General features: G+C 40.6%; 1 protein-coding gene across 3 annotated transcripts in view; it reads left to right on the top strand.

Annotated features, from left to right (window-relative positions):
• LOC137384042 (F-actin-uncapping protein LRRC16A-like) overlaps positions 1-20,323 on the top strand; it is a 488,125-nt gene that overhangs the window by 194,981 nt on the left and 272,821 nt on the right. For all 3 annotated transcript variants that reach the window (XM_068057622.1, XM_068057608.1, XM_068057615.1), the window contains exon 11: positions 2,734-2,828. In XM_068057622.1, the coding sequence (XP_067913723.1) occupies positions 2,734-2,828 (95 nt within the window). The remainder of the gene's footprint in view (positions 1-2,733; positions 2,829-20,323) is intronic.

The raw sequence follows: 20,323 nt of genomic DNA, 5'->3' as shown, positions 1-20,323 counted from the left end.
TTCCCGCGCCTGACCTGACCACCGAAATAAAGTTGATTATATTAAAGAGGTTGTGCTCTACCTTGGATGGAATCGCTCACTGCATACTAATGCGGAGTGTTTCCCGCATTGACGTCCTGGATGTCACTGTCCGACCTGGCCCGAGCCCGAATGCCGGACCCAGAAGAGCAACCCAACCCGAACCCAATACATGTTGGGTTCGGGTCGGGTAGCCATGCTCTAATTTGTGAGTCTCCTATAAAGAACTGCAAAACTTCTAGTACAGTTTAAGTTTAACAGTTTAAAGTTTCAATATTATGTTTGCTACCTTGCATGTTTAAACAATTACAACTGTGACTGAATTTCTGTATTTACCTACTGGAGTGGTATAATACTCATATTGTGTATGGTTATCTTAAACTGTTCGATGCAGAGTCATGCACTCTCCAATTCAAGTGTTGAGCTGAGCTGGAAATATTGTGGGACCAGACTATTTTCTCAATGTGTTGTAATTGATATTTACAATGGCATGAAATAAAAAAACTGCCACTGGAATGGTAGTAGTACTTCCATAAGGAGACTTTTGAGAAATACAAGACATCTGTTTACAATAGCATTGTTAAGAGTGACCTCTGCACATTATTATGAAGACAAAGTCTCACCTTCACATATAAGGGCACCCTCCATCACAGGGGATGACCTACAAACTAAATGGGATGGATAAATATAAATTGAGCCATTATGAGGCATGCGGACTATTGCCAGCAGAATTGTATAGCACCACAATCCGTAATCTCGTGGTCCAACATGTCCTTCACTCCTCCATCAGAGTCAAGCTGGAGCTAGACCTAGATTAATGGAGTATAGAAGGATGTCCCAGGAGCAGCACCAGACACACCTTCGAATGAGGCACCAACTTAGTAAAGTTTCAACTCAAGGCTGCTTATGTGCTAAACACCAAAAGTTGCAGGTTATATTCAGAACAAAACAGCTGTACAAGCAATCAATCAGATCAGTTTTTTAGCCCTAGCACATCCAGTCGAGAGGTCCTCAGGACATCATTGTTGTCCCGTCCATTCAACTGCTTCATTCTGATCTTTCGGACATAATGAATGGGGTTTTTCACTAATTACCTTTTATAGCATTCAGATTCATTCACAGCTGCCAATTTACCACAGCACCGGGGACGATATCCTTGGGATGTCTAGTTGCAGTTAACATTCACACCAGAAATATGACATGAAATGACCGCCTTCAATAAGAAGAGGCCAGCGACCTTTTTCTGACCTTCAAGGACAACATCATTGCTGTGTTTCCCCATCATCAGCATCCTTGGGAATCATCAGAAGCCTAACCTGACCAGAAACATCGATACTATGGCTACAAGAGTGGAGCAGTCTGGGTACTTTGCAGTGAGGGGCACACTTCTTGACTGCTCAGTGCTTCCCCACCATCTACATGTCTCAAGTCAGGAGAGTGATGATATACCACTCACCTGAATAGATGCAGCTGCAACAGAACTCTAAACTCAACGCCATCGAGGGAAAAGCAGTTGTTTAATTGGGTTCCCTGCCACCAGACTCAATATCCACACTTGGGCTGCCAGCACACTGTGGCTGCATTACGTACGATCTACAGAATGCATTGCAAGGTTTTACCAAGCTTCCTTCAGAGTATCTTCAGAACGTCTTCTCACGAAGAACGATAACAGCAGCAATATTCTAAGAACGCCAGCATCGGCAAAATGCCTGCCAAGTCTCCAACCACCCTGACTTGGACATAAACATCTGTTCTTTCATAGTCAATGTGGCAAAATCCTGTAATTTTCACCATTGTTGGGAGTGTCATCAGCACAAGGATGGCAGTGGTCTAAGGAGAAGGCCCACCACCACCTTTGCTGCAATTAGGTAATAAATGTGGCCTTGGCAATGCTGGCTACATCCTGAGAACAATTTAAAAAAAAAAATGTCATTACCCAGTGCCCTGGTGCTTAAGAAAGCTGCTCACTTTCTAAAAGTGAAAAAAAGACTGCAGTGTGTCTCAACATGGAAAAGCATTTTGAAGTTAATGTAAATATCGACACAAGCAGTTGATTGAACCTTGTTTTGTTATAAAATTATCATATTGCAGTTCTAAGGGAAAACTAACAAATATGTTGAGAGTCGTACATGGCATACCAGTTTAATGAATTTGAGTCATGCACATAAAGCCCTAATTGGAGTGATGATTAATTATTTAACACAGAATCAAAGATGACAACAAAGTAGTGAGCCCATTCCCTTTCCAATAAACTGAGATATGCTAATCCAACTATTGACACATTTAAACATTAAAAGACATGAAAAAAATTCCACTATTAAAATGCTCACCACCTTCATTTGTGCCAGTAGTTATGCGATAACATTTATTTACTTGGCACCATGGCATGTGGCAGGTGACACAAGGATGAATGGGTCATGACCTTGGAACTGTGATCTGTGTGCTGAATATGAAGTGAACCAAATTAGATGTAGTGATTTAGCGTAGTAAAACACTTCACAATCAGGGGGGAAATAAAACTGACCTGGTAATGTAACTCCATAGATCATGTGGTGGAGGACAAGCAGATATGTGCCTGCGCTTGAACAGCAATGTTCATGTGTAATATGAATTTAGGTACTGGCCTGTGACTGACTTGATCCTTACGTATGTTTCAACTAGTTCCAGATCACTGTTCAAGTACATCTCCTCACAGTTTCTTTTCTTTCTCCTTAGGGATTTTGCACAGAAGTTGGCCACTGCCCTCGCTCACAATCCAAGTTCAGGACTTCACACAATTAATCTCGCCAATAATCCACTGGAGGACAGAGGTAGGTGATCTGCCATCATGCATAATTTACCTGGAGGTCTTTTTACCTTGCTTCTGCTTGCATTTGCACAGCACCTGTTGAGACAGTGGGCCAGATCTCCCTTCTATTGGACTAGGAGGCCCACCTGATTCCCTGCAAACACAAAAACAAAATACTGTGGATGCTGGAAATCTGAAACAAAAACATAAAATGCTGGAAATACTCACAGGCCAGGCAGCATTTGTGGAGAGAAAAACAAAGTTCAAGTTTCAGGTCGGTGACCTTTCATCAGAGCTAATATCCTGCAATCTCTCTGCCTGGTGTAGGTCTGGTGGGAACTGGGTGTAAGAAAATTGCACTCTCTAATTATGCTTCATGTCCATATGTAACATGCAGCATCGTGTCAATCTTCAAATATTGGCCATAATTTGCTGTCAAAATAACGGGGAGGCTAATAGCAACTTCAGGCAAGAGCAGGTACGCAGTTGAACGTGGAAATCCAAAAATTGCTGTGCTAGATGTTCCACCTTACTGGTGCTTTGCAAAAATGGTGTATTGCTGCCTGTCTCACTATTGAAATGCACTGAATGATGTGAAGTTCCTGTATTTGCACCATAGATACAAACTAAACTCTCAAAGTTTGATTTTGCCTATTTCAGTCTAATTAACACTTATCAGGTCATTAAAAGGTTAATGACTGCCAGGCAAGCTCTTTAGCACTCAAAATTAACCATTAGCAGTATGGCGTCTTATTCCTTCAGGTTTTACTTATTGGACATCTTAAAAATGTCAATTTATTTTTTCTTTCTGTCTTTTTTATCTCTCTCTCAATCTAATTTTTCTTTCTGTTGCTTTGTTTCTCTTTCTATAGCTGATTTGCCAGTGAGTTCACCAAACTCTAACTTGCACTTTCTTCTTGGTCCTTGCACTGTATTTTTCACGATCCTTCAAACTGATTGGTTAAGAAGATACACAGCTGCTTGTCCTGATTCCCTCGCTGCAACATTATCAGCTCACTCTTGCAGCAACTTGCCATGCAAAAATTTTTAAAACCTCAATGTACGAGGGCAGACACCATCAGAGATGCCCTGCGACAGCAATTTATTGCCAATAAACTTGTAAGAAAAACAAGTTCAGCTTTTTGAGAAAACATTCTTAATTTGTTTAGGTATGCTTAACGCTGCTTTACAATAGTGACTCATTTTCTATGAATTAAGCTTCTAATTCAGAATGGTTTTGGCCTCTAATAAACGCTACTGTAACAGATGCTATAAAAGCTGATCAGTGGATTCCTAGCCTGAGTCGCTCCATGAACCACAACATAAAAAACGAAGGTTTTGAATACTATATATAAAATTAAGTCAACAGAAGAATAAAGTTTAAAAGTCTCAATCTCTTTATCCTTTATATACTATCCTGTCTCGACAATAAAATAATTTTGTGAGGCTATACTCCACGATTAGAGATTAGGCTACAACACTAGGCTAATTAATATTGCCAGGCATGGCTCAGTTAGTAGCGCACTCTCCTCTGGGTCAAAAAGTTGCAGTTTCAAGTCCCACTGTTACTTGAGTGCAAAAATCAAGGCTGACACTCCAGTACAGTAGCGAGGGAGCGCTGCACTGTCGGGGGTGCTGTCTTTTGGATGAGAAACTAAACCGAAGCCCTGTCTGCCCTCTTGGGTGGGATCCTATGGCAATATTTCAAAGAAAAGCAGGGGAATTATTCCCAATGTCCCAGCCAATATTTATCACTTAGTGAACATCACTAAAAAAAAACAGATTATTAGGCCATTATCACATTGCTGTTTGTGAGAACTTGCTGTGTACAAATTGACTGCTTGTTTCTTACATTGCAAAAGTGACAGCACTTCAAAAGTGCTTCATTGGCTATAAAGCGCTTTGGGATGTCCTGAGGTCATGAAAGGTGCGGTATAAATGCAGGTCTTTTTTTATATCTCTGATTCATTCTGGCCGCCTTATCCTCCTATTTCCCCTTACCTCATGTCTGCCTACATCCTGTAAGGGCAGCAATCACATTATAATTGCACAGACCATTATGGAAAAGTTACTCTGAGCCAATCTAAAAGCTGACAAATCCCCTGAAACTGATGATAGGGGATACATTAGTTTTGATCTTCCAGAATTCCTTAGATTCTATATTGGTCCCTGTGGATTGGAAAGTAGCCAGTTTAACCCTGCTGTTCAAGAAAGCAGGGAGAGAGGAAGCGGGGAACTATAGGTCTGTTAGCCTGACATCAATAGCAGGGGAAATGCCCGAATCTATTATTAAGGACATAGAAACAGAACACTTGGAAAATCACTATGATTAGGCAGAGTCTTATGAAAGGAAAATCATTTTTAGTACATCTGATAGAGTTTTTTGAAGTTGTAACCAGCAAGGTAGATAAAGGGGAACCAGTGGACGTAGTGTATTTGGATTTTAAAAAACATTCAGTAATGTGCCGTACAAGAAGGTATTACACAAAATTAGGGCTCTTGGGATTGGGAGTAATATGTGGATTGAGGATTGGTTAACAGACAGAAAACAGAGATTAGGAATAAAGGAGTCATTTTTGGGATGTCTTGTAATGCATGGTGTGTCACAAGGATCAGTGCTTGGCCCTCAGCTATTTACAAACTATATCAATGATTTAGATGAGGGAACTGAGTGTAATATATTGACAATACAAAGCTAGGTGGGAAAGTAAACTGTGAAGACACAGAGTCTGGAAAGGAATATAGGCAGATTAAGTGCATGGGCAAGAACATGGCAGATGGAATATATTGTGAGGAAATGTGAAATTATCCATTTTGGTAGGAAGACTGGGAAAGCTGAATATTTTGTAAAAGTTAAGAGATGAGTACGTGTTGGTAGTCAGAGGGTTTTGAGTGTCCTTGTAAACATATCACAGAAACTTACCATGCAAATACAACAAGCAATTAGGAAGGCAAATAGTATTTTAGCCTTTATTGCAAGGGGGGTGGAGTATAAGTGTAAAGAAGTCTTGCTGCAATTATATAGGGCTTTGGCGAGAACACACCTGAAGTACTGTGTACCATTTTGTTCTCCTTACCTAAGGAAGGTATAATCCCCCTAAAGGGGGTACAATGAATGTTCACTTGATTAATTCCTGAGCGGCTGTCCTCTGCGGTAATATTGCGGAGAATTGGCTATATCCTCGGGAGTTTAAAAGAACGAGAGGTGATCTCATTGAAACATACAAAATTTCTTACAGGGCTTAACAGGATAGATGCTAAGAGGTTGTTTCCCCTGGCTAGTGAGTCTAGGATTGGGGTCACGGTCTCAGAATAAGGGGTCAGCTATTTAGGACTGAGATGAAGAGAAATTTCTACACTGAGAGTGTTGTGAATCCTTGGCATGCTCTACCCCAGAGGACAATAAATGCTCAGTCAATCAGTATATTCAGGACTGAGACCAATAGATTTTTGGGCACGAAGGAATCAAGCAATAGGGGGGGTGGGGTAGGGCAGAAAAGTGGAGTGAATGTATAGGTTCTGCCATGACCTTATTAAATGGTTGAGCAGGCTTGAGGGGCCGTCTGGTCTGCTACTGCTCCTATTTCTTCTGTCTTGTATCTAATGTTACGACCCAGTGAGAAAGGGGTCTAGGGCTCCTCTCTTGGCCTTTTCCTGGTTTGGCCTTTACCAGGTTTAACTTCTAAAAACAGTGTTTTTAGCTTCCTCTCGGTGAGTCCTTGCTCACTGCTCACTAATGGTAATCGCAAATAAATCAACCAGACAGGCTTTCTCAGATTTAAACAAGAAAGGTGTAAGTTTATTAACTCTAAAACTCTAACTCAGTTAAAACTACTAAAAATACGTGACGCAACCACGCTAGCATGCATACACGATAAGCTCTCTCACAAATAGATACAGAGGAGGGGAAAGAATTAAGGAGGGAAAGTTTGATGCAGTGGATGGAATTCAGTTACTGGTTTTGGGTTGGATGGTGTCAGAGGCTGCAGGGTCTTCTGTCTTGAAGCTTCAGTTACTTCTGTGGGTCTCTGCAACTTTGCGAGAGAGAGAGAGTCAGAGAGAGTTGCTTTCTCCTTGAAGTTTAATTGCGGCCTGACTCAAAACTTTACTGTGAACACAATTCAATCAACTCCAGGTTGACCATGTTAGTCATGTGACTAGCTCCTTGTTCGAAACAGCCTCGTTTGCGAGGTTTATGGATTCCTCCAAGCTTACCAGACACACCCAGTGTGGGGTGGGGGAGGGAGGGTGGAGTGTTGGCTGTTATACAGTCAATTATTCTCAGTGTCCTCTGATCATCACTATTGACAAAACCCATCTGTCTAATTGTATCAGGGAGTACTTCCATTGTCTCTCTAGGAAACTGTCTCTCAGAATGCAAATATGCAGCCATGTTTTCAGCCACTCAGTCCGTTGGTCTTTTTAAACAAGTTTGTTCAAGGTTCAACACCAGTTGAAATCGTATTCCATATGACGGAAATAATGTGTTTCTATTTGGCTGATGTGGTTTCCGTCACACTAAGAACAGCACAAATGTTGTACAAACAAAAATCGTATGTATGCAGCTCCTCAACACAACTGCTCTGCAACATACTTGCATGAACTAGTTTGTTTTATATAGTTCGTTACACTTGAGAAATGTACTAATACACCTTTAACCTCAAAAGGATTTTAGCAGCTGAATTGGGATGGAACATGATGCTAGAAATTCACTGTTTGCAAGGTGAAAATGAGGAAGGAACTTTCAATCGCAATAAAAGGTTGCCAGATCTCTCATTTCTCTTTCTCCCCCTTCTCTCATATTCCCGTCCCCATTTTAAACAATGTCAAAAATATGTAAGAACTTGCAGAAAAGTTCTGCTTCTCGGGTTATGTTTGCTTTGACCCACATTGTGATAGAACTCAAAGCTGTTAATTTTGTTCTGTTTAACGTTCAGTGTTTGCCAAGTGGCTTTCTTTGATGCAGTTAGCTGCAAGGCTCTTTGAGAAAGAACACTTTTCACATGTGCATACGGATGAGGTGCTGGGAAAGTGTTTAGTTATTTCATACTATTTTTTGCCGCTCAGTCATCCATTCTCTTTGTAAATAGCATTAATTTTGAATTCAAAGACTAAGTGGTTAAAAACGATCTGAAAATTTCTGTTTAAGCAGATACTGTTCACCTTTAGCACTTGGATTGTAGAATGTGCTCTAGAGAATATATCAGAAGTGATAGAGAAGAAAAAAAACTTAATTCCATTTGACTAAGAAAAAAACATGTGCACTGTTTAGCAGCTTTTCACCTGTGTAGCTGGAAAGACTTTTGCGAAGTCATTGAATAGCTCTCGGAGCAGTTGGCACCCTGGTGATAGGTTCTCGGGATAGGATACGTGACAGTCAGTCATGGCATGCTAGATTAGTGCTGTTAATATTCTTTGATCTTTTTCAGATGTCTACTGTAATTGTAAGTGTACTGTTTTAGCTGGAAAATGAATAGATTGGCAAGGCAAGACTGCATTAAATCCATTCTGAAATCTTTGGGCTGAGCAACTCTGAAAAGATGCTGTTTCTGTGTTATGGACAAAGTCTGATTCCAGCAGCTGATATAAAAGAGGAAAACTGCTTTATAAAACACTGAAAAGGGATGAGAACCTTACAGCAAGATAACTGTAGGTCCTTCTTAACAATGGAAACAAATTGCGTTTTTAAATGTTTGTGTAAACAGGAAACGAGCACAAAATATGTATTGGACTTGCAGAATTTGGCACTGACTGCTGATATTCAGAACCTTATGTTTAAATAATGTTCAGATACAATTCTATGTGCATCGATTGCATGCGCAAGTGTTTTTCTGCCTTGTTTTGTGTGTGCCAATAATAGTTAAGCATATATTTGGTAAGACAGAGTTTGTCATTTTGATAATTCTTCCTCCTTTAAGTGTATTCCTAAAGATTATCCTCTCACTTGCTTGACTGCACAGACCTTGTTGCTAATCTGAGTAATGTGAAAAAATTTAAATGCAAAGAACCTCTTGTAATTTGATCAAGTGTCACTGCAGTTAATCTAGTGTGGTTTCAGATTACCATTTTATTGTGTGAATTTTGATATTTTATGCATGTTTGAATCATGTGCTGCATAAGCCAAGGGTTTATGTTAAGCTTATTAATCAGACTTTAGTGGGAATCTCAAAATTCGGTTGCACTGCAGATTTTCAAAATCTGTTGAGTGTATACCTTTCCTCCCGACTGTGAACTGTTCCTGGGCTTTGATGCAGACTTCCCAAGGTTATGCATGACACAGTAGCAGGTAATTGCAGCATTAATTGTTTCTGAAGGTTAACATGAGTTTAATCTAAGGTTTCACCATAATCTACAGTGGGTGTAGTCATTTTCCTTTATGGAATTTGTTTTTTATTTAATGTCTATCAGAAATATTAAACAATACACAGTAGATCAATCACCATCCGAAAGAGGAAACCTAGATTAATGCTTTAGGTTGAAAATTTCATTGACGTAAAACATTAATCTGTATTTCAGATGCTATTTGACCTCAGCATTCTCAATTGCTTTTTCATTTCTTCACCAGTTATTCTTCCCAGCTTTATGAATGCATTAGCTCCCTGGTGAAAGCAATAGTCAAGCAATCATCCCTGGTACCTCAGCCAAGTGCATATTCTTCCTTTTCAAATGCAGAACTTGTTCATTCTATTGCAAGGGTGGGCAGCATAGCTGATATGTGTCTTGTCCTCACTTTAGAGTTGTTTACGGCATAGAAGGAAGCCATTCAGCTCATCGTGTCTGTGCCGGCTCTCCGCAGAGCAAACCAGTCAGTTCCACTCTCCCCATAGCCCTCCAAGTTTATTTCCTTCAAGTGCACATTCAATTTCCTTTTGAAATCATTGGTTGTCTCTGCTCCTACCACCCTCGTGGGCAGCAAGTTTCAGGTCATTACCAATCGCTGCGTAAAAAAGTTCTTACTCACATTCCGTTTGCATCTCCATCCCAAAACCTTAAATCTAGTTAACAGTGTGAATCTGCAGCAGGAGCTGTTGGGTAATCAACATGGGTGGTGATACTGGCTGAATTTTCTCTCCCTGAAGCCAATTATAGCGTCCCTTCCCTGTTTCCCCCTCTTTCACCACCACCCTCACTAAATTGAGATAAACTAATTCAACAGAGACATGCAAGGGAGGAACAAGGGATTGATTAAGAAGGGGAAAATAGAGTACGAGAGCAAGCTTGCAGGGAACACAAAAACTGACTCGAAAGGTTTCTATTGGTATGTGAAGAGAAAAAGGTTAGTGAAGACAAATGTAAGTCCCTTACAGTCAGAAACGGGGGAATTTATTATGGAGAACAAAGAAATGACTGTCCAACTAAATGCATACTTTGGTTCTGTCTTCACAAAGGAGGACAGAAATATCATACCAGAAATGTTGGGGAACACAGGGTTTAGTGAGAGAAAAGAACTGAAGGAAATCCGTATTCATAGAGAAATGGTGTTGGGGAAATTGATGGGACTGAAGGCCGATAAATCCCCAGGGCCTGATGGCCTGCATCCCAGAGTACTTAAGGAAGTGGCCCTAGAAATCGTGGATGCATTGGTGGCCATCTTCCAAGATTCTATAGACTCTGGAAAGGTTCCTGCAGTTTGGAGGGTAGCTAATGTAGCCCCACTATTTAAAAAGGGAGGTAGAGAGAAAGCAGGGAATTATAGACCAGTCAGCCTGACATCGGTAGTGGGGATAATTCTAGAGTCCATTATCAAAGATTTTATAGCAGAGCACTTGGAGAGCAGTGGTAGAATCGGACATGGATTTACGAAGAGAAATTATGCTTGACAAATCTACTAGAATTCTTCGAGGATGTAACTAGTAGAGTTGATGAGGGGGAGCCATTGGATGTGGTTTATTTGGACTTTCAGAAGGCTTTCGACAAAGTTCCACATAAGAGATTAGCGTGTAAAATTAAAGCGCATGGGATCGGGAGTAGTGTATTACGATGGATAGAAAATTGGTTGGCGGACAGGAAACAAAGAGTAGGGATAAATGGGTCTTTATCCGAATGGCAGGCAGTGACTAGTGGAATACCGCAGGGATCGGTGCTAGGACCCCAGCTATTCACAATATAAATGATTTAGATGAGGGAACCAAATGTAATATCTCCAAATCTGCAGATGACACAAAACTGGGTGGGAGGGTGAGTTGTGAGGAGAATGCAGAGAGGCTTCAGGGTGATTTGGACAAGTTGAGTGAGTGGGCAAATGCATGGCAGATGCAGTATAATATGGATAAGTGTGAGTTTATCCACTTTGGTAGCAAAAACAGGATGGCAGATTATTATCTGAACGGCTATAAACAGAGAGGGGAATATGCAAAGAAAAGACCTGGGTGTTCTCGTACACCAGTCGCTGAAGGTAAGCATGTAGGTGCAACAGGCGGTAAAAAAGGCAAATGGTATGTTGGCTTTCATAGTGAGAGGATTCGAGTACAGGAGCAGGGATGTCTTGCTACAATTAGACAGGGCCTTGGTGAGGCCACACCTGGAATATTGTGTGCAGTTTTGGTCTCCTTATCTGAGGAAGGATGTTCTTGCTATAGAGGGATTGCAGCAAAGGTTTACCAGACTGATTCCTGGGATGGCAGGATTGGCGTATGAGGAGAGACTGAGTCAGTTAGGATTATATTCGCTGGAATTCAGAAGAGTGAGGGTGGATCGCATCGAAACCTATAAAATTCTAACAGGACTTGACAGGATAGATGCAGGAAGGATGTTCCCGATGGTGGGGGAGTCCAGAACCAAGGGTCATTGTCTAAGGATACGGGGTAAACCATTCAGGACTGAGATGATGAGAAATTTCTTCATTCAGAGAGTGGTGAGCCTGTGGAATTCGCTACCACAGAAAGCAGTTGAGGCCAAAACATTGTATGTTTTCAAGAAGGAGTTAGGTACAGCTCTTGGGTTTAAAGGGATCAAAGGATATGGGGCGAAAGCGGGAACAGGTTACTGAGTTGGATGATCAGCCATGATCATAATGAATGGTGGAGTAGTCTCGAAGGGCAGGATGGCCTACACCTACTCCTATTTTCTATGTTTCTATGTCCGTACAACCTAGCTGCTCAATGAATAAATATGTTGAGCTAGTGGGGAGCTCTTTTAGATGTGAAATTAATCCTCTTGCCGATGAATTGAAGCAGCAGCAGAAGGGTCTTAATGCTATTTTGTGTCCTCGCATGGAATAACAGTTCGAAAAAGTATGTGTATGGACCAAAATTGATGATTTGTATGATCCTAATTTGAGTATGGGTAGAACCAAGTGCCTGCTTATAGCCAATTAATGGAAAAACGCTATCCTGAATGGTAAAAAAGTAATGAGTGTACACTGAGACAACTCATAATTTATAGTATATCAATCGGTTTCTGGGCGTTTATATAAGCATAGTACGAGAGACAGTAAAATCTCACAGTAGAAGTCAATTTTGGAGTTTAGAAAATAAAGGCCCATTGTTTTTCAGAATACATCTGAACTGGTGTGCTGTCCTCTGTTTTAAGAGCTGAATTAGTGTGTAACACAGTGGTTTAAAAAAAAAAATCCCTTAACCTTGTAGTTTGAGCAAAGGACATGGAAAAGAAGAGGAACTTGCAATTATATAGTGCCTTTGATTATGTCAATGTCAAATTGCTTCACAGCCAGTGAAGTCCCTGTGGAGTGTATCCATTATTGTAATGGAGGATAACATGGTAGCTAATTTGGAAACATCAAGGCCCGACAAACAGCAATGGCATAAATCACCAGCTAATATGTTTTTGTTGGTGATAGTTGTGTTACGACCCGAGGTGGGAGGAGTACATGGTCTTTTCTAGTTCCACTTCTCCACAGGTCACAACATATATTTAAATATTTGCCCAATTAACCAGGACAACCAATCATGCACGCTATTTTTTTTATCCCAGAATAACATACACCAACCAGGTTTCTTTAATAAACAACAAAATTATCAGTTTATTATGAAACAAGACTTAACCAGTAACAAAGCAAAGCATTAAAACAGATTGAAGTATGAAAGTTCCCTTTTTAAAATTCCCCTATTACACTCCCACACACTGGGGAAAAATACAGAAGTTCTCTCTGCAGAGGTCTGTTATTGAAAAAAAAAACTACTTTGGCCAAATACTTGCTGATTCTTGATGGAAAAAAAGAGAAGATATAGAAGGATGCCAGTTGTCCCTTTTTTGGTTTGGCGTCCGGGTATGCAGAGACAGGTCAGTGGGATCGTTTTAGAAGCAGTCCACTCTGGAGATGTCGAGAATTATTCCAGTGGGCTTTCTTGGGGAAATATGGAATCAGAGTTTTCCGCCAGCACACACTTGAATTGCAGGATTTTTTTCCCAGCTCCTCTGGAGCTATGCAGCACCAGGGATTTTAGCTCTCCCACACTTGGATCTTTGCAGGATTTCTCCCAAGAGATAGAGAAGGAGGTGAGCTGGGTGTTTTTTTTTCCCTGGCAGGAAAACACCAACTGTCTTCGAGCAGTTCACACCCCAACTGCGCTGAAAACAATGTCCAAACCCCAAATAAAGAGTCCACCTCCTGACCTTCACAAAACTTGACATGTGGCTTCTCTAACATTTTCCCCCAGGTCACCAGGGATTCTGTTTACTGAGCCCAAAGCAAATGTCTTCCAGCACAGGTGTTTTTCAAACAGCATTTCAAGTGTCTTTTCGGTGAATTTGGTTGAAAAAAAAACACATCCATAGAATCTTTTCAGTTTTAACAAGTCCTCAAAAAAATAAAATATTAAAAAACGGAAGCACTTTCGTAACACCTCCATCCTTGGAGGAATGAAACGCCATTGTTAAATGCGTTTCATTACAAAGAGTGAAAAACAGAGAATGAAAAATATTAAAACACATTTACACACTCATTCTCATTCACTCTTCACCTGTAGCTAATACAGTTTGGCTTTGTACCATCTTTGCACTCAGATAACTTAAAGCGAAGTTAAGATTCCAGACAAAGCATCTGCAATTATATTATTTTTTTCCCACAATGTGGATAGTCTTTAAGCAATAAGGTTGTAATAGTAAACCCCATCGGAATAGTCTGGGATTCCGGTTTTTGAATTTTTCCACACAGGCTAGGGTATTATGATCAGTATATACCAGTCGTGGCAGACATAGCCTTCAAAATGCTTACGATCTAGTAATAAGCCCAGGGTTTCTTTTCTTTCATGGCTGAATATCTTTTTTGCATGGAAAAGATCATCCGGTGTCACAAAGGCTGATATTTCTTTAGCTCGGGGTGTTAAAGGAACCTGCCAATATCTCTTTAACAAATCTGTTTTTGTAAGAAACATGGCACTGCCCATTCTGTCAATACAGTCTTCCAAGTGAGGAATTGGGTAGGAGTCTGTCTTTGTTACTGCAGTAACCTTCTGTGGTCTATGCAGAATCTAGTTGAATCATCAGGTTTAGGCATAACACCACTGGGGAACTCCAGCTGCTTTGACTGGGTTCAATTAAGTGGTTTTCCAGCATGTATTGGATTACTGCTTTCACCTGGCCTGTTTCTCTGGACTTAAGTGATAGGATGCTGTTTTATAGGAACGGATTCCCTTACATCCACATCATGCGTGGCTAAGGTTGTACATCTTGGCTTGTCCCTACAGACTTCTTTAAATGCTGTGAGTAGCCTTGTTGGGTCTTCTCGTTGTTCTGAATCTAAATATGAAAGCATAGTGTCCAATCTCCCTAACAATTGAATATTAGCCAGGTAGTAGGAGGTTCAATTTGAGAATTGTCTAGGCCTCCTTGTGCCTCATCTCACTATTCCCTTCATCCTTCACTGTCCTTACTACCTGACATACCTGTGCTTGCTTATCCTTGTCCCGGTGATGATATTGTTTCAACATATTGGTATGACACAGCTGATTCTTCCAGCAATCTGGGGTGTCAGTCAAATAATTTACTTTATCAATGCTTTTGACCACTGAACTGTGCTTTCAGCAGTTCACCCTGTAAAGGCAGTAAAACTTACACCTCATCCCCTGGTTGAAATGTGCGGGTCTTGCCATGCATGTCTGCCCATTTCTTCATGATTGTTTGGGAAGCTTTAGGGTGTTCCTGATCCACTTTGCAGGCTCTCATGTCCACTCCCGGAACACGGATACATAATCTAGCACAGAAGATTCGTCCCTCTGTTCTAAGAACCTTTCTTTAATTAGTTTGAGGTCCTCTTATCTCATGTCCATAAACTAATTCAAAAGGACTAAAACTGGTAGACTTATTAGGTGAATCCCTGGTGGCAAACAAAAGAAATTCTAGCTTTTTATCCCAATCATGAGGATCTTCATGACACTATGACCTGATCATCATTTTGAGGATCTGATAGTACCGTTCTAAAGCTCCTTGTGTCTGTGGGTGGTATGTGGAAGACTTTTTAACTGTTTTATACCCAAATTATTCATAATTTCCGGGAAAATTTTGGACGCAAAATTGGAACCTTGATCCGACTGAACCTCAATAGGTAATCCATATCAAGTGAAGAACTGGGTTAACTTCGCTACCACTACCTAAGCAGAAATTGTTCTCAAGGGAGCGGCATCTGGGAACAGAGTAGCCATATCCATGCTTGTGAGTATATATTGGGGTCCCACTTTTGTTTTTGGTAAGGGCCCTGCACTGTCTACCAACACCCTACCAAATGGTTCCCCAAAAACTGGTATGGGAATTAGAGGTGCTGGTTTATTGGCAGGTTGCTGTTTTCCCACAATCTGGTATGTATGGCACGTTTTACAAAACTGCACAACGTCCTTGGAAAAACCTGGCCAATAAAAATGTCGACATATACATGATTGGATCTTCTGGATCCCCACATGTCCCACTATAGGAATTTCATTGGCTATCCTTAATATTTCCTGGCGATACTTGGGTGGTACGACTATCTGATGAACAACCGTCCATTCTGTGTCCACAGGTCTCTGAGGTTTCCACTTACTCATCAGAATTCCATTTTTATTATAGTATCCTCCGGGAATTCCCTTTGCTTCAGTTTCATTTATAGACAATTGTGTCACTTTATTTAACTCTGGATCAGCTTGCTGAGCCTTGATCAGAGAAGACTTACTGAAAATTTTCTTTGGATTAGTCAAATCCCCAAAGAAAATTTCAGATATTCGGCTATCTGTCTGTGGTGCTAATTTTACCTCTGACAATGGAACTTGTTTAGCCATTGCTCGGGTCACTACACATGAAGGAAAATTTTCTGGAACCTTTTCCTGCAACTGTTCTGTCTCTTTAACTACACTTGGTTTTTCCGTGACTACTGGAGAAGCTACTACCTTTGCTGCGGACAAATTATTCCCCAGGAGAGGTCAACTTCATCTACTGGCAAACTATGGACAATTCCTGCAGTTACCATTCCAGACATAAGGTCACACTTCAGATGCACCCGATACAAAGGTATGGGTATATGCTCCCCGCCGATACCATTCACTAAAACCTTGGCATTCCATGCACTCCCCGGTGGAAAAGTTATGTCTTTCCCCAGCAAAAGAGTTTGGGTGGCTCCTTTATCCCCAAGTATAACTATAGGTTTACCTGCCTCATTTGAGGGATAAGGAGTTACTTTTCCTTTAGACAAGAATTCCCTGTAACGCTCGGCTATCTTGTTCACATCCCTGGCACTCGCAGTGGTTTTTGTACTTGGCCTTACAGCTGCAGTCAAAGCTTCAGCCTGATCTGTCATACTCTCAGTCAGGGCCCCTTTCTCTGCATTGGCCTTGTGCACCCCAATATATCCCATGGGTTTACCCTGCAACTTCCAGCATTCTGCACGAAGGTGTCCCATCTTGTGACAATGGTAACACTTGGGCTTTTGGACCTTACTTCCACCCTCAGCACCTTCCTTTCTGGCCTGAGGAGGAGATCCCACGGCCTTCCCCACTGTCCTTTCTTGTCCCTGCCTACTTACCTTCCTTTTCACCCTCCCACCTTCTATCCTTTTTGGATTTGTGGGGATGACAGACAAAGAGTTTGGGCTTGTAAACAAGCTCGTAATCATCAGTAATCTCAGCTGCCTGTCTGGTTGTTAAAACCTTCTGGTTCTTTACATGGGTTCTTACTAACAGAGGGAGTGAATTTTTAAATTCTTCCAGGAGAATTATTTCCCTAAGGTTCTGATAAGTGGCCTACCTTTAGTGCCTGCATCCAACAATCAAAATTAATTTGCCTTACTCTCTCATTCCATATAAGTCTGCCTATGCTGTCTCCAGAGGTTCCAAAATCTCTGCCTGTATGCTTCAGGGACCAACTCATAAGCAGCAAGAGTTGCCTTTTTTGCCATCTCAATCTACAGAAGCCTCATCAGAAAGCATAGCATAAGCTTCATGAGCTCTGCCCATCAACCTGCTTTACATAAGCAGTGTCTAGTTTTCTTTCTGCCACCTCATCTGTTTACTAGCTTTTCAAAAGAAATGAAAAATGCCTCTACGTCCCTTTCCTCAAACCTTGGGAGGTCTTGCACAAATCTAAACAGCTCTGCTGGAGTCAGATCTTTCCTCCTAAGAACTTTCACTGGAATCAAAGCTAGTCTTTTGTTTTAGTTCTCGCTTTTTTTAGTTTGAATTCCCTTTCTTCTCTTTGAAATGCTCTCACTTTTGCCCTTTCCTCTCTCTCAAGTTCAGGTTATTTCATTGTCAATTCTCTTTCCTGTTCAAGCTTACGTTTTTTCCAATTGCAACTGAATCCTAACTAATTCAACTGCACTAACATCTGGTTTGCCTTTTCCTTCTTCCAGTTTAAAGTGGTGTGCTATGACCTCAATTATATCTGCTTTCGTAGATCCTGGAACTCTAACACCAACATTTCTGCTAATTCCTTTTGCCTAACAAGTTGTTTCTCAAATCGCTCAGGGAAACATCCTCCATCCCTAGAAAGTTCGTAACAACTGTCAAAGACATTATAGTAGTGTACTTTACTCTAATGCACAAGAAACCTGTTTTTTTACTCGTCCTCTTTGCAATTATTATTACCCCACTTACAATTGTATGTCGTCGGCTTTGAGCATCCTGGGCGATGAGCTCACAATTATATGTTCCACTTCTCCGTAGGTCACAACATATATTTAAATGTTTACCCGGTTACTGTGACAGCCAATCATATACTCTAGTTTTTAATCCCAGAATAAAATTTACCAACCAGGTTTCTTTAATAAACAAAATTATCAGTTTATTATGAAACGAGACTTAACTAGTAACGAAGCAAGGCATTAACACAAGATTGAAATGTGAGAGTTTCCTTTTTAAAATTCCCCAATTACACACTCACTCTCTCTCTCTCTCACACACACACACACACACACACACACACACACACACACACACACACACACAGAAAAAAATACAGAAGCTCTCTCTGCAGAAGTCTGCGACAAAAAAAACTACTTTGGCTAAATACTTGCTAATTCTTGCTGAAAAAAAGAGAAGCTATGGGAGGATGTCAGTTGTTTCCTTTTTGGTCTGGTGTCTGGGTATACGGAGACCAGTCAGTTGGATCGTTTCAGAAGCAGTCCGTTTTGGAGATGTCAAGAATTATTTTAGTAGGCTTTCTAGGAGAAATGTGACGTCAGGGTTTTCTGCCAGAACACACTTGAATTGCAGGATTTTTTCCCCAGCTTCTCAGGAGCTATGCAGCTCCAGAGAAATCCACACTGGATCTTTGCAAGATTTCTTCCAAGAGATAGAGAAGGAGGTGAGCTGTGTGGTTTCTTTTTTTCCCTGGTAGGAAAACAACTGTCTTCAAGCAGTTCACATCCCAACAGCTGAAAACAATGTCCAAACCGCAAAGGGAGAGTCTACCCCCGACCTCCATAAAATTTGACATGTAGCTTCTCTGCAATCATTTTTCCCCAGGTGCCAAGGGTTCTTTGTTTACTGAACCCAAAGTATATAACTTCCAGCACAAGTGTTTTTTCAAGTAGCATCTCAAGTATCCTTTCGGTGAATTTGGATTTAGAAAAACACATCCATGGAATCTTTTCAGTTTTAACACAAGTACTCAAAAAATAAAATATTAAAAAAAGGAAGCACTTTTGAACAGTTGAGGGATACATGTTGGCCAGGACAACAGGGAAACCCCTCAGCTTTTCCTTGACTAGTGCCGTAGGATCTTTCACATGCACCTGATTGGCAAATGAGCCTCAATTTGATATGTTATCTGAGATGACACCACTCCGACAGCACACACACTGAGTACTGCCCTGCAGTGTCAACTGATCATATGTTCAAGTATGTGTAGTGGGCCCACAACTTTCTAACTCAGGCAAGGTGCTAAGGCTGGCACATAAACCTATATACTATAAATCATGCACTTCTGTCGATGAATATTACTTGATGATGTCATAATGTTTAGTCGTGCTTTACTGTCAACATTTCCCATTCAGTTTTGCTGCATGAAGGGTTTTATTGTAATTACAGGCTCTTGCAGCTCTATACAGCGAGTTTCAGAAGTTTCTCTCCCAACTCTGTTGCCATCTTGTATATAAAAAAGCTCAATCATCAACTAATTGTGAGCAGCAATGGGCAATTTATTACTGATTATAAATGTTGGTTGGATAGCTGCCGCCAAGGCATGTAAAAACACTCTACAGCCACTGAGTATCAAATGTGCTAAAAACCCGCCTATACAACTTTCACTTACTTATGTGTTACCTTTTCCTATTTGCTTTGTCATTCACTTTTTTGGGGCAGTCTTATTTGCTCTTTCATTTGTCCTGGTTTTATTGATATATTCTTGCATAGATGCATTCGTTTATTCTTGCTCATTGTTTCTCTGCAATTGTCTGATTTGCATAAGGTGTACTGTCTTGATCTCTACTCTTTATATAGTTCCTCCTTTTTGAAATGTTAAGAGCTAGGCCGTTCCATTGTAATTTTTAAGGCCTGTTCAATCTTATTAATAGTTTGGATTTGAGTTAACATAGCACTGTTCAGTGACTTTGTGTACCATTTTCATTCTGCTGCTTGTGAGAGTGCAGCAAAAAGACTAAACTTCAGATAACTCTGTTAAATATATATTTTTATGAAGATGTTCCATTAATGTGTCTCAGTTCTAAGGACAGGCATTTGTGTCTTGTCATAATGTCAAGTTCCTCCCTGTGCAGTTATGTAGTTACAAATTTGAACTGTTAAGGGCTGAAATTTGTCTTTGGTGGTTCCGCTACACAGCCAGTGGTGGCAAGTTTTGCACTCTACCCAATTTCCTTCCCATGACTGCTGAAGACCAATTTTACCCCCTTAGTTTCTATAGCTGTCAGTCTTTTTGATAAATACTTTTACCGTCTCCAATTTACTATTTGGTTTGTAGGAAATTCCATTAGTTTACATTGCGATAAAGATATTGAATTGATTGTCTTTGGGTGTAATATAGGTCTCAATGGAGATTTTTTCGAATTCTGTTTTTAAATATGTGATGTATTAATCTAAGATGTTGTCTTGGTATGAATTAGACATCTTGGCTGGTTTCCATTATTGAATGGGG

This window comes from Heterodontus francisci, chromosome 2, assembly GCF_036365525.1.
Source record: "Heterodontus francisci isolate sHetFra1 chromosome 2, sHetFra1.hap1, whole genome shotgun sequence".
NCBI lineage: Eukaryota > Metazoa > Chordata > Chondrichthyes > Heterodontiformes > Heterodontidae > Heterodontus > Heterodontus francisci.
Note: the sequence above shows the minus strand (reverse complement) of the source record. Positions and strands in the feature narration are given on the sequence as shown.